At 47.0% G+C, this 12,205-nt stretch overlaps 1 protein-coding gene across 1 annotated transcript; it reads right to left on the minus strand.

Moving 5' to 3' along the window:
* Positions 1–1,213: 1,213 nt before the first annotated feature.
* LOC123070656 (uncharacterized) lies at positions 1,214–5,017 on the minus strand. Its single transcript, XM_044493946.1, has 2 exons — positions 4,226–5,017; positions 1,214–2,105 (listed from the first exon to the last, which is right to left on the minus strand). The coding sequence occupies exons 1-2, from the start codon at positions 4,864–4,866 to the stop codon at positions 1,424–1,426; spliced, it is 1,323 nt and encodes a 440-aa protein (XP_044349881.1). The 5' UTR covers positions 4,867–5,017; the 3' UTR covers positions 1,214–1,423.
* Positions 5,018–12,205: the final 7,188 nt, after the last annotated feature.

Consider the following 12,205-nt stretch of genomic DNA (forward strand, 5'->3'; position numbering starts at 1 on the left):
CTGACTCTCACTCAGAAGAAGTACTCCTTGGACTTGTTGCGTCGTTCTGGAATGCTCAAATGCAAACCTGTTTCCACTCCGATGTCTGCTACTGATCGGTTGTCTGCCCTTGATGGTGATTCTCTCTCGTCTAATGATGCCACTGAGTATCGCAGTATTGTTGGTGGTCTGCAGTATCTCATTATTACCAGGCCTGATATCTCCTATGCAGTTAACCGTGTCTGTCAGTTTTTGCATGCACCCAGGACGTCTCACTGGTCAGCTGTGAAGCGTATTTTACGCTATGTCAGTATTACTACTGCCTATGGTCTGCATCTTCAGCCTGCGCCGTCGTATGAGCTCTCGGCCTTTTCTGATGCTGACTGGGCTGGTAGTCCGGATGACAGGCGATCCACGGGGGGTTATGCGGTATTTCTGGGTCCTAACTTGATCGCCTGGAATGCTCGCAAGCAAGCAACTGTGTCTCGCAGTAGTACTGAGGCTGAATACAAAGCCGTTGCTGATGCGACTGCTGAGATCATATGGGTACAGTCTCTGTTGAGAGAGTTGCGTGTTCCTCAAGCTCGTCCTCCGGTCCTGTGGTGTGACAACATTGGTGCTACATATCTTTCTTCTAATCCAGTGTTTCATGCGAGGACAAAACACATTGAGGTGGATTATCACTTTGTTCGGGAACGTGTTGCACAGAAGCTACTCTGTATCAAGTTCATCTCGTTAAAAGATCAACTTGCTGACATCTTCACGAAGCCTCTACCACAACCACAGTTTGTAGGCTGTAGGCGCAATCTTAACTTGCTTTGTACTTCAGGACATAGTTAAGATTGAGGGAGGGTGTTAGACTGTATATACGTAGCCTCTGTATATCTGTATTCTAACGTTGTATTGTACCCCTTGGGTACCTCTATATAATGTCATAGCCACACCCCAGGTTAGGGGTGTTGTGCAGTCCCCAAAATACTTTGTTTTACACGACCGAGAGGAAAAATTGCTTGAAATTATTTCTCCGCACCTGGCAGTTTTAGATCTTATTTAAAACTTGGTTGAAACTTGACAGCTTTACATGCAAAAACCTTCATCGTTGACGCTTAAAACTATTTGAGAGATTTTCTTTTTTACGAATAACGAGCAACGAGCGGGCGAAAGGACGTGGCAGGTCAGTGCGCCGCACTTGAGTGCTCCTGGGCATTTCCGTTTACGAATACTCGTCTCAACATGAGTGAACATTCCAATTGAATCCATCAGTCACGACACTGAATACTACAGCTGCATAGACTTACTTATTATACTACAAAGAATCGAAAGAATATCTCAAAGAAAGAATAAGCACACACTCGTTCGATCTGTTCTTGTGATCCGACCCAGCCTAAACTAAAAAAACAGCCACAGGCCATCACTTTCACAAGAGTCAAGCCCAAGACCCAGACTAGTCGTCTTGGTCCTGGCACAACTCCTTCCTGAGCCTGTGCGAGAAGAGCTTGCATGCGTCCATGCAGAGATCGACGGCAGCTGACAGCGCGATGAACACGGCCACGTCGCCCATGCACGCCACGTGCTGCACGCCGACCTGCACGGTGGGCCGGCTGGCCTTCCCCTCGCCCTCCACCGTTGAGCCCATCACGAACCCGCCGGCGAACGGCCACGCGGCGCCGGCGGAGCCCTCGGGGAACGTGGCCGGGTCGATCACGAACTGGCCGCCGCGCTTGGCGCTGATGGACGACTGGGCGATGGGGACGGCGCACTCGACGGGGCCCGAGTCGAAGACCAGCTCGAGACGGTAGCCGAGCGCGTCGACGGGGCCGCGCTCCCGCCACGCCTCCAGCCGCGCCCACGGCTTCCAGCTGGACGGCCCGGCGCCGGTGGGCTGGAGGATGAGCCAGGCGCCCGGGTTGGCGCGGGAGACGCGGCCGGAGCCCGGGGACGGCACGAACGGGGTGACCATGGACGCCGCCGCCACCGGGGAGCCGGACAGGTCGTGGATGGTCACCATCCACCCCTTGCGCTGGTCGCGCTGCGTCCGCTTGTCCCCGTCGCCGTGCAGCGTGCTCAGCCACGATCGCAGCCTCCGGCTGGGGCTCCGGGTCATGGACGATTCCGACGTCAGAGATCTGGTCAAGATGCACATGCACGTGGTTAGTTCAGTTGAAAAGCACAAGTGCATGCACGGCCAGCACAGTATTCACTTAAGCGGTAACAATAATTTAGAGTAGTATTACGTAGTACTCCCTCCCTCCCATAATGTAAGATCTTTTTGACGCTACACTAGTATCAAAAAGCATTCTATATTATGGGACCTATATTATGGGACGGAAGTAGCTGACAGCAGTTAATGCCGTGGCGCCAAGTGTAGGTAGTAGTACAAACAAAAAAACAATAGGTAATGGCGATCATGGAGCCGTCGACATGATAATGCATGCAAGATTCTGGACCAGCTAATGAGCTTACAGATCAGAAATGCGCAGCAGGAGCAAATTAATGAGGTAGCTAGCAGCAGCAGCAGGTTGGTAAGTCCGTCACATGCCCGGTTGGTGTCTTTGTCTGTCTATCTGAATAATCTGATCATGGTGGATGTTCCACAGCCCTACAGCCTAGTACTTCAATCAAGCTAACCTAGCTACGAGTGAATTCCTGTCTCTTTAAGCTATCTTAAACACGTAAGTCGACATGGATCTGAGCGCTGCACTGACAGTGAAGGTTCTCACGCATGAAACCAAAACTTGACAGCTGGTCGGATAGCAAACGATAACATATTCTGGACTTGTTTTGCTCTCCAAAGATGGGTGAACAGTGACTTCGATCGGGACAAGTCAGTACCCTTCTGCCTGCTACGTAGTACTATTAAACTTTTCACGGTTGCACCGGATTCAGTCCAAGAAGAAATGACCCATGGGCTCCCATGTCAGCACCCTGACAAAAACAATCTAGAACGCCTAGTTGCAATTTTTTTTATCAGGTGATTATGCCAACACCGATACGTGGTATGACATGAATTATCTGCAAGGCATCTAAGAGCTGGCACCCAATAATGAAAAGAATGATGGGCCAAAGCAAAGCAAAATGTTCCCTAGGGTGCAAAGACGGGGAATTCTCTTCGAGTTTTCTACGAAGAGAAGTGCACAAAATAGATTCGGGTCACTTAACCTGAGGTTCTAAGATGTGGGTATGGCATGAATTATATCTGCAAGGCATCTAAGATGTGCTACCTTGCTTCCCCCTATAGAAGAGTATTGCTCAAATGGTCAAGTATCAAGGTTTAAGCGTTGCGCTTTTATGTTGCACCTTTGTATAGTATATAAACATTGTTCACATGAGCTTATAAATTCACCAAAACCCGAGGTTTGAAAATCATGTAGATAGATACATAGGGAGGCATGGATTGGACAGAGGATTAACATGGTGGTGTACTTGAGCCGTTCGCTTCAATTTGAAATCTAGGAGAATCCGATCATTTTCCGGTTATCGGTTCTCACTTTGGGAAAACCTATTTTCGAAAACGTCACAATAGATGTTTTTATAGGAAAGACTGCACGTGACACATTTTAACCACAAGGACAAAACAACTTATTTATCATCCATTTGGTATTGGCAAGTTATTTTTTGTGGGTTTTGTCATTGGCAAGTTGCCTAAAATTGCAACACGCGTTAACCGATTTTTGAAGAACGCGACTTGAGGTGGAGACAGGGACGCCGAGGTGAATGACAGCTAGCCGGGGGGGGGGGGGGTCACCAGCGAGGCCGAGCTAGGCCAGACCCGGAGCCTGGGACAACGCGACAGTGGCGGCGTCCCTTATGGGAGGGAGGGGGTTGACTGGTTTCGGTGCAGACAAGGGTGGGGGCTCATCGAAGTTGGACAAAACATCGGGGTTAGAGGGGGCTGGGAGGCGGCAGGAGGCCGGCAAAGAGGTGGTAGCTCGAGAAGGATGGGCGGATGGGACGGGCACACCAACGCCATTGCTTGAGGAGGGTGGGGCTATGAGATGCGCACGACAACGCCACCAAGCTTTGGCAGGCAACCCGACCGGCGGAGGAAGAAAGCTAGGGCAAAAGGGTTATCTACGAAAGAAAACACATCTTGGCCGTTGAATTTCAATCCAAGAGCTGGAAAGATTGAACGACTCTAAATTTTGTTAAGGCAACTTGCAAATAGGCTGTCGCTGTTTAGCAAGTAAATGGAAAGAATGTACGCATATAGCAAGTGTGTAGCGTGTACTGTAACCATGGCACCAACCTGGTCCTAACAGCCCTCCGGCCAGCACTGAACCGGCAGGTGAACACGGGCTGCCGCTGCCCGCCGCCGGCGCTTCCACCAGGCACCTGGTAGACGACGGGGCCGCACTCCGGCTCGCCCCCGAACTGGAAGACGTACCGCGGGTCGGGCTCGGTCCGCACGAGCATATGGATCTGCGCGCGCGCGGCCGACGACGCCGGCTTCCCCACGTCCATCCACCCGTCGCGCGCCACGACGGTCTCCCCAGCCGCGGCGCGCGCCACGTCGACGGCCACGCGCACCTTCCCGAGGGCGCGGCTGGCGCCCACGCCACAGCCGGTGCTCGTGCTCCCCTTGGACTGGCCCGCGTGCACGGTCACGACGAGCTCGACGGGGCGGCCCGAGAGCTTCTGCACGGCGGCGGCGTCGAGGCTGAGCACGACGGGGTCACCGCCGCTGGCCCCGCCAGGGAGGCAGGCGGACGCGAGGGGCAGCGGCGCCGTGCGGGAGAGGGAGGAAGGGTGGTCCTGGAGGTGGAGCGTGCAGAAGCAGGGGGAGGTGGAGGGGTGCACGCCGGCGGCGCCGGAGCTGGGGCGCGGCACGGCGGGGAGCTTGAGGAGGAGCTGGTCTACGGTGAGGCGGACGAAGGCGCAGGGGTCCATTGGCGCGCTCTCGGGCTCGGTCGATCGGCGCGGACAAGTGTTACAGTGCTGTTGGCTTAGCACCCGCTGTGCGGGCGGGTTATATGTAGACGCCGGGCGCGGGTGCGGGATCCTGGCTGCGGGGTTTTGGTCCGTCTGCTTTTGCGTGGCCTGTGGTCTGTGGATGTAGCTCGATCGATTAGATGGAGGTTTTGCATCGCGGCAGAGGAGCAAACCGTCAAAAGGGCTGGTCACAGAGGTGATTTGATTTGGTGGACGGAATTGGACGCTAGTAGGATCTGCATGTGGGTCGTGGGATGTCGTTGCCTCGTGCCTAATCCCTAAACTAATACGCTACGGACCGCCGCGCACTTATGTAATCTACTCTGATTGGAACAAGTAAATGGTGAAAATCTAGCTATGAATTCTTCGGTGCTGGAAAAGCCCTATGATGACTTCGCCGGTCTCGAGATGTTGTGCCGATTCAGCCTCTGCGAGGTACTAGTAGGAATAAAATGTGTGTGTGCATTCACATATGTGAGTGTACGTTCATACTTTGATCGTACTGAGTTTAAAAAAGCATCTAACGAGCAGCATTCCAAAAAAATTATGTACCACGAAATAGGGTTTTGTGTGCCAATCTCGCCTCAATCTCCATAACTGTAAGCATAGTTCATATTAACTTCCAACAAAGTTTCAGAATTGTAGTTTTCCTCTTTCAAAATCCATGAGTCCACATGATTTGCTCTCTTAACACTATGAGTAGAACACACTAAATGTACCTCTCAAGCCATCTGTATCCAAGTCAAGATGTCTGTTCATCAACCCACACTATATGCTTTTAATTTTGAACATACATGTGCCCTATCCATAGGGCCATCCTTGCTTTGCAACACTGTTCTCCAACGATGCATGAGTAGCTATAATATGGACGATAGCGAGTCGCCATCCACATATGATACATGACCACGACTACACAAGTTGTGTAGACCTTGTGTGATCATGTGCAACCCTAAATTCATCATTTCGAAGCAAATTTGACCAGTCTATCGTGCAAACCATTGCTTATGCATGTCGTGTGTTGAAATATGAGTTGTTTGGGATAGTTAGCAAAATTGTTTATGTAGGCTTTTACCAAACTCGAGAATAGTCAAAGGGTTTTCTCTGCAAGAGGTTTCCACGTAAATCCTTGCATCTCAATTGATTTGGTGTTTCTCTTGTCATATTTGTTGTTATTCAAGTGCTTGCTTGTTATTGGTACATATTGCTCAAGTTTGATACACTTTGGTCATGTCCAAGTTGGGGGCATGATATACATGGGTTCTTTGGTATCTTGGTGGGGTATTGATGTTGGGGTGAGTGATACGTCCATTTTGCATCATACTTTTATGTTGATATTTATCGTATTATGGGCTGTTATTTCACATTATGGTACAATACTTATGCCTTTTCTCTCTTATTTTACAAGATTTACATGAGGAGGGAGAATGCCGACAGCTGGAATTCTGGATCGGAAAGGAGCAAATTTGAGATACCTATTCTGCACAACTCTTATGGAGAATTATTTTGGAATATATAAAAAATATTGGGCGAAGAAACTACGGAAGGGACCCACCAGGTGGCCACAAGCATGGGGGGTGCGCCCTACCCCCTGGGCGAGCACCCAAGGCTTGTGGGCCCCCTGGCCATCATCTCGCGCCCATCTTCTGCTATATGAAAGCTTTTGACCTAGAAAAAGCCAGAAGGGATCTTTTGATACGAAGCGTCGGCGTCTCGAGGCGGAACCTGGGCAGAAGCAATCTAGGGCTCCGGCGGAGCTATTCTGCCGGGAAACTTCCCTCCGGGAGGAGGAAATCGAAGCCATCATCATCACCAACGATCCTCTCATCGAGGGAGGGTCAATCTTCATCAACATCATCACTAGCACCATCTCCTCTCAAATCCTAGTTCATCTCTTGTATTCCTTAGATTAGTACCTGTGGGTTGCTAGTAGTGTTGGTTGCTCCTTGTAGTTGATGCTAGTTGGTTTATTTTGTGCAAGATCATATGTTCAGATCCTTAATGAACATGCTTTGTGACTAGTTACGTTTGTTCCTGAGGACATGAGAGAAGTCTTGTTATAAGTAATCATGTGAATTTGGTATTTGTTCGATATTTTGATGAGATGTATGTTATCTTTCCTCTAGTGGTGTTGTGTGAACGTCGACTACATGACACTTCACCATGATTTGGGCCTAGGGGGAGGCATTGTGAAGTAATAAGTAGATGATGGGTTGCTAGAGTGACAGAAGCTTAAACCCTAATTTATGTGTTGCTTCGTAAGGGGCTGATTTGGATCCACATGTTTCATGTTATGGTTAGATTTATTTTAATTCTTCTTTGTGGGGGGCTTGTCTAAGTAAGGACATCACCCAAGCACCGGTCCACCCACATATCAAATTATTAAAGTAACGAATGCGAATCATATGAGCATGATGAAAACTAACTTAATAGTAATTCCCATGTGTCCTCGGGAGCGCTTTGCTTTATATAAGAGTTCCTCCAAGCTTATCCTTTGCTATAAAAAGGATCGGGACACCTTGCCGCACCTTTGCTACACTTGTTACTTGATGTCTACTAGAACTTCGTCGATATTTCCCCAAAGAGGAAGGGATGATGCAGCACGACGACGGTAGGTATTTCCCTCAGTGATGAGACCAAGGTTATCGAACCTGTAGGAGAACCACGCAACACAATGTAAACAGCTCCTGCACACAAATAACAAATACTCGCAACCCATACATGTTAAAGGGGTTGTCAATTCCTTTCGGGTAATGGCGCCAGAAATTGGAAAGTGGGCGGGAGAAAGTTGTAATAGATTGGATAAATAGATCGCAAATAAAATAAAGTGCAGCAAAGTATTTTTGTGTTTTTGGTTTAACAGATCTAAAAATAAAAGCTAATGAAAATAGATCGAAAGGAAAATCTATATAAAAAAGAGACCCAGGGGCCGTAGGTTTCACTAGTGGCTTCTCTCGAGAAATATAACATACGGTGGGAAAAGAAATTACTGTTGGGCAATTGATAAAACTTCAAATACTCATGACGATATCCAGGCAATGATCATTGTATAGGCATCACGTCCAAGATTAGTAGACCGACTCCTGCCTGCATCTACTACTATTACTCCACACATCGACCGCTATCCAACATGCATCTAGTGTATTAAGTTCATGGAAAAATGGAGTAATGCAATAAAAACGATGACATGATGTAGACAAGATCTATTTATGTAGAAATAGACCCCAACTTGTTATCCTTAATAGCAACGATACATACGTGTTGGTTCCCCTTCTGTCACTGGGATCAAGCGCCATAAGGAACCATCACAAAGCACCTCTTCCCATTGCAAGATAAATAGATCAAGTTGGATAAATAAAACCTAAATATCGGAGAAGAAATACGAGGCTATAAGCAATCATGCATATAAGAGATCAAAGGAGACTCAAATAACTTTCATGGATAAAAACATAGATCTGATCATAAACTCAAAGTTCATCGGATCACAACAGACACACCGCAAAAAGAGTTACATCATATGGATCGCCAAGAGACCATTGTATTGAGAATCAAACGAGAGAGAGAGAGAGAGAAAGCCATCTAGCTACTAACTACGGACCTGTAGGTATACAATGAACTACTCACACATCATTGGAGAGGCACCAACGAGGATGATGAACCCCTCCGTGATGGTGTCTAGATTGGATCTGGTGTTTCTCGAACTTGCGGTAGCCGGAATTGATTTTCGTCGACTCCCCTAGGGTTTCTGCAATATTGGGGTATTTATAGAGCAAAGAGGCGTGCGGAAGGCCACCGAGGTGGGCACAACCCACCTGGGTGTGCCTGGGCCCCCAGGCGCGCCCTGGTGGGTTGTGCTCCCCTCGGAGCACCCCTCTTGTACTTATTTGGCCCAACAGGTGTCTTCTGGTCCAGAAAAAATCCACAAAAAGTTTCACTGCTTTTGGACTCCGTTTGCTATTGATTTCCTGCCATGTAAAAAACAAGCAGAAAACATCAATTGGCACTGGGCACTATGTCAATAGGTTAGTACCAAAAAAAGATATAAAATGATTGTAAAACATCCAAGAATGATAATATAACAACATGGAACAATCAAAAACTATAGATGCGTTGGAGACGTATCATTACTTGTCACCCATTATGAAGTATCTTATCACAAAACTATCTGTTACCGAATATTTCAGTGCCTGTAGAAAATACCTTGCTGAAAACCGCTTGTCAGTGAGTTGCTCTTTCAAGCACGTTGTCGTGGTAAAATCAGACAACTTGATACTTGTTGATTTTATGATATAGCTCAAACTTCGTACATGCACACAAGGTGTTTGTTGGAATCTCGCCAAGAACTAGCTTATTGTTTTGGTCATGTTTGATTCCTCTCTCTCTCTCCCCTCCCTCCCTCCCTCTCTCTCTCTAACACCTTGCATATGAGCTTTCCATCAACATGCGCGCTAGCTAGTCGACGGGCACATATATAATATTGATTAGGGGTTATCTCTATATCAGAGTTCACTACCACAATATATGTTTAGAGTTGATTAGTCACCGCTAATAGGGCTTCCTTAGCACTGGCGGGCCATTGAAAGATTGTCAACAATGACTGTTAAATGAACACCATATCAATTTTCCACTACGGGACGTCCAAGCACCGCCAATCGTCTATGAAGGAACTAAATTTGGATGGCACACCACTGACATGGAGATTCCACTTACTCATGGCAACGAATGTTCGCATGTTTGATGTGCATCAACATGCATGCTACTAAGTTGCCTATTAGTGGCTACAGCCTAACATATGATACTTTGGGTGCTCAGATACAACTAATGGATGCATATGTGTGACCTTTCAGTGATGAACTTTTGGTCATAGTCACATGTGGTTAGTCAATACCGACAACCCTTCTAAAGCGCTCGTCGATAGCGACTAGTCTATTAAGCAACATGAAGACATCTAGATCTACATGCCCTCCGTGCAAAGTTAACTTATGTATATTCGTTGGAGCATTGTTGCTTTGTGTGGGCATAGTTGTTAGTGATGCGGACCACAGATCCTCTCCCAGGTGTGGCCTCCCTCTCCCCGAAGCTATCTTTCTCTGCCCCCAGCACATGGTTGGCCTTCTCCCTCGCCCAAGCTATTTAGATGTAGATCGAGCTTCCCCTCCCACCAAGATTGATCAACCTCATGGAAAGTCCTTTGACCCTTGTCTTTGTAACTCCTTCCATCAAAGGTACGTGATCCTTGCCAACCGAATTGTCAATTTACTCATTGTTGTTGTTCAAGAAACACCTTTCGACGAGAGTAATTCCTAGCGACGTGGTTAGTGATGAGTATGTAGGGGAGTGTGCAACGATCTTATAGTGAAGGTCATTGTACACTCGACAAAGTGACACATCAATGTTTTTTGATTAGGTTCAGTCGCCTCGTTGGAGTGTGGTGTATGTCCTATGAGAATACTCGTTGAGTGTGGTGCTTCATGCATGGAAAACTAGGGGTGTTGCCGCTTCCAAAGTCACACAACTCTCAACTAGTCCGAGCCTCACTAGGCCTTCAAACTCCGATTCCCATCCTCTGGTCCGGCCTTTCTCCAGGGAGGGGGGAGTGAGTCCTCTTGAGTTTATTTAAGTGGGAGTGAATGAGTTACATGCCCATGGGGGCCTTCTATAGTCTAGGGGTCATTGACAAGTGACCAAGGTTGCCTTTACAAGAGGAGGTGGGAGGGTAGAACTAGCTAATTTTGTGTCCTTTGGCTCATATGCCTCTAGTTGGGCTTGGAGGGAGTGGAGGCCTAGTTAGGGAGAGATTCCCTCCACCATATGAACACTTTGTTTCTTGGGCTTGCACCTCTTTGATCCTTTGCCTTCATCTTTGACTTATTCTTTTATGAGTTCTTCTTCCTTTGACTTGTTGACCATGAAATCTATCTTAGACTTTGTTGACCAAGGTCGCTTGCTTGGACCCACATGGGCTTGCTTCTTGGACTATTGTTGTTCTCCTAGACTTGTGCTGACAATCTATGTGGAGTGCCATGTAGGTTTAAGGTGGGTCCCCGGGTATAATTTTGGTTTTTACTCAATACTCATGTTGTTGTTAGAGTGAATAATAGGAAAGGCTAATATTGTGTTTTTATTTAAGTATATGTTTTCGTGGAATATGCATCGATAGATCATAACTGGATGTACGAAGAGAAGGTGACAGTGTTTTCTCAATTCTTCAAAAGTGGTTATTTGAGTCACCTAATTACAGCTACTTCTGTTGACTAAGGGTTTCTCTTAAGATTATACACGTTGAACATGTCACGATGAGGTGTCACAGTGAGGGGGTAGAAGTTGTTGTTGGCTAATGTAAATAAGTCATTAACATTGAGGTCCGGAGGGCCGCTACCATAGGAAGAAAAGTAGGACCACCGATGACACTTTAGGTGAAGAAGCATTAGAGCCCATCGTTGATGTCTTTCTCGCGATAAGGGAAAACTTAGTTTCATGGAAGTTGGCTAGCCATGCTCCAATCCTTCTATATCTTATCGATGTTGTCGATTAGATGTGGTTCTTTGAGGCTTCGCGGATGGAATCCCACTTAGTGTAAAAAGGTTTCTTACCTTGATTTATTGATAAGAGAATATTAAAAAACTAGCAAGACTTTCAGATACCAGAGTCATACGCAAGAACTATTTTTAGTTTCAGAAAGTCCTAAGTGGGGATTCTTGTAAGTGGAATTCTAACAAGTTGACCCATCGCTTCATCTTTGCTCATATGCAACAACCACAATGGACCTTGATATGAGTTCCATGCAGACATACTGTAAACTAGCTTCATTTTCTGTTTTTTTGTGGATTTTCAAAATGTTCATACAAGATCTTGGAAATTACAGGAAACAATTTAGAATATTTCATACATAATTTCAAAATTACAACATAAATATTGAATGAACTTCTACAAAAATCTTGTACGAACATCGGGCTAATAACATCAATTTTCACATAGCTTTTTTTAAAAAGGAAAAGACACCCAAATTAGGCCATCCCTACTTCAAATAGCTCTAAGGGGAATAGGAAATGTGGCCGCACCGAGGGGGTAGCCAGTGGAGGGGGGAGGGGATCTCCAACGCGGATCCACAAAACACCCACAACCGTCTAGACCGTGCTGTCCGGAAGAAATTTGCCATCCAACACGGTACCTCATTTGTCTGTAGACAAGTCTGGTTGTCCCAATTCCCGCAAACCAGAACAAACTGAGAGGAGCTTTGTGGGAGTCCTAACCACTGCCATGTAGGACTTTGACACCCCCTAGCCCACTCAAATCCCCC

Source organism: Triticum aestivum, chromosome 3B (genome assembly GCF_018294505.1).
Source record: "Triticum aestivum cultivar Chinese Spring chromosome 3B, IWGSC CS RefSeq v2.1, whole genome shotgun sequence".
In the NCBI taxonomy this organism is placed as follows: Eukaryota; Viridiplantae; Streptophyta; class Magnoliopsida; order Poales; family Poaceae; genus Triticum; species Triticum aestivum.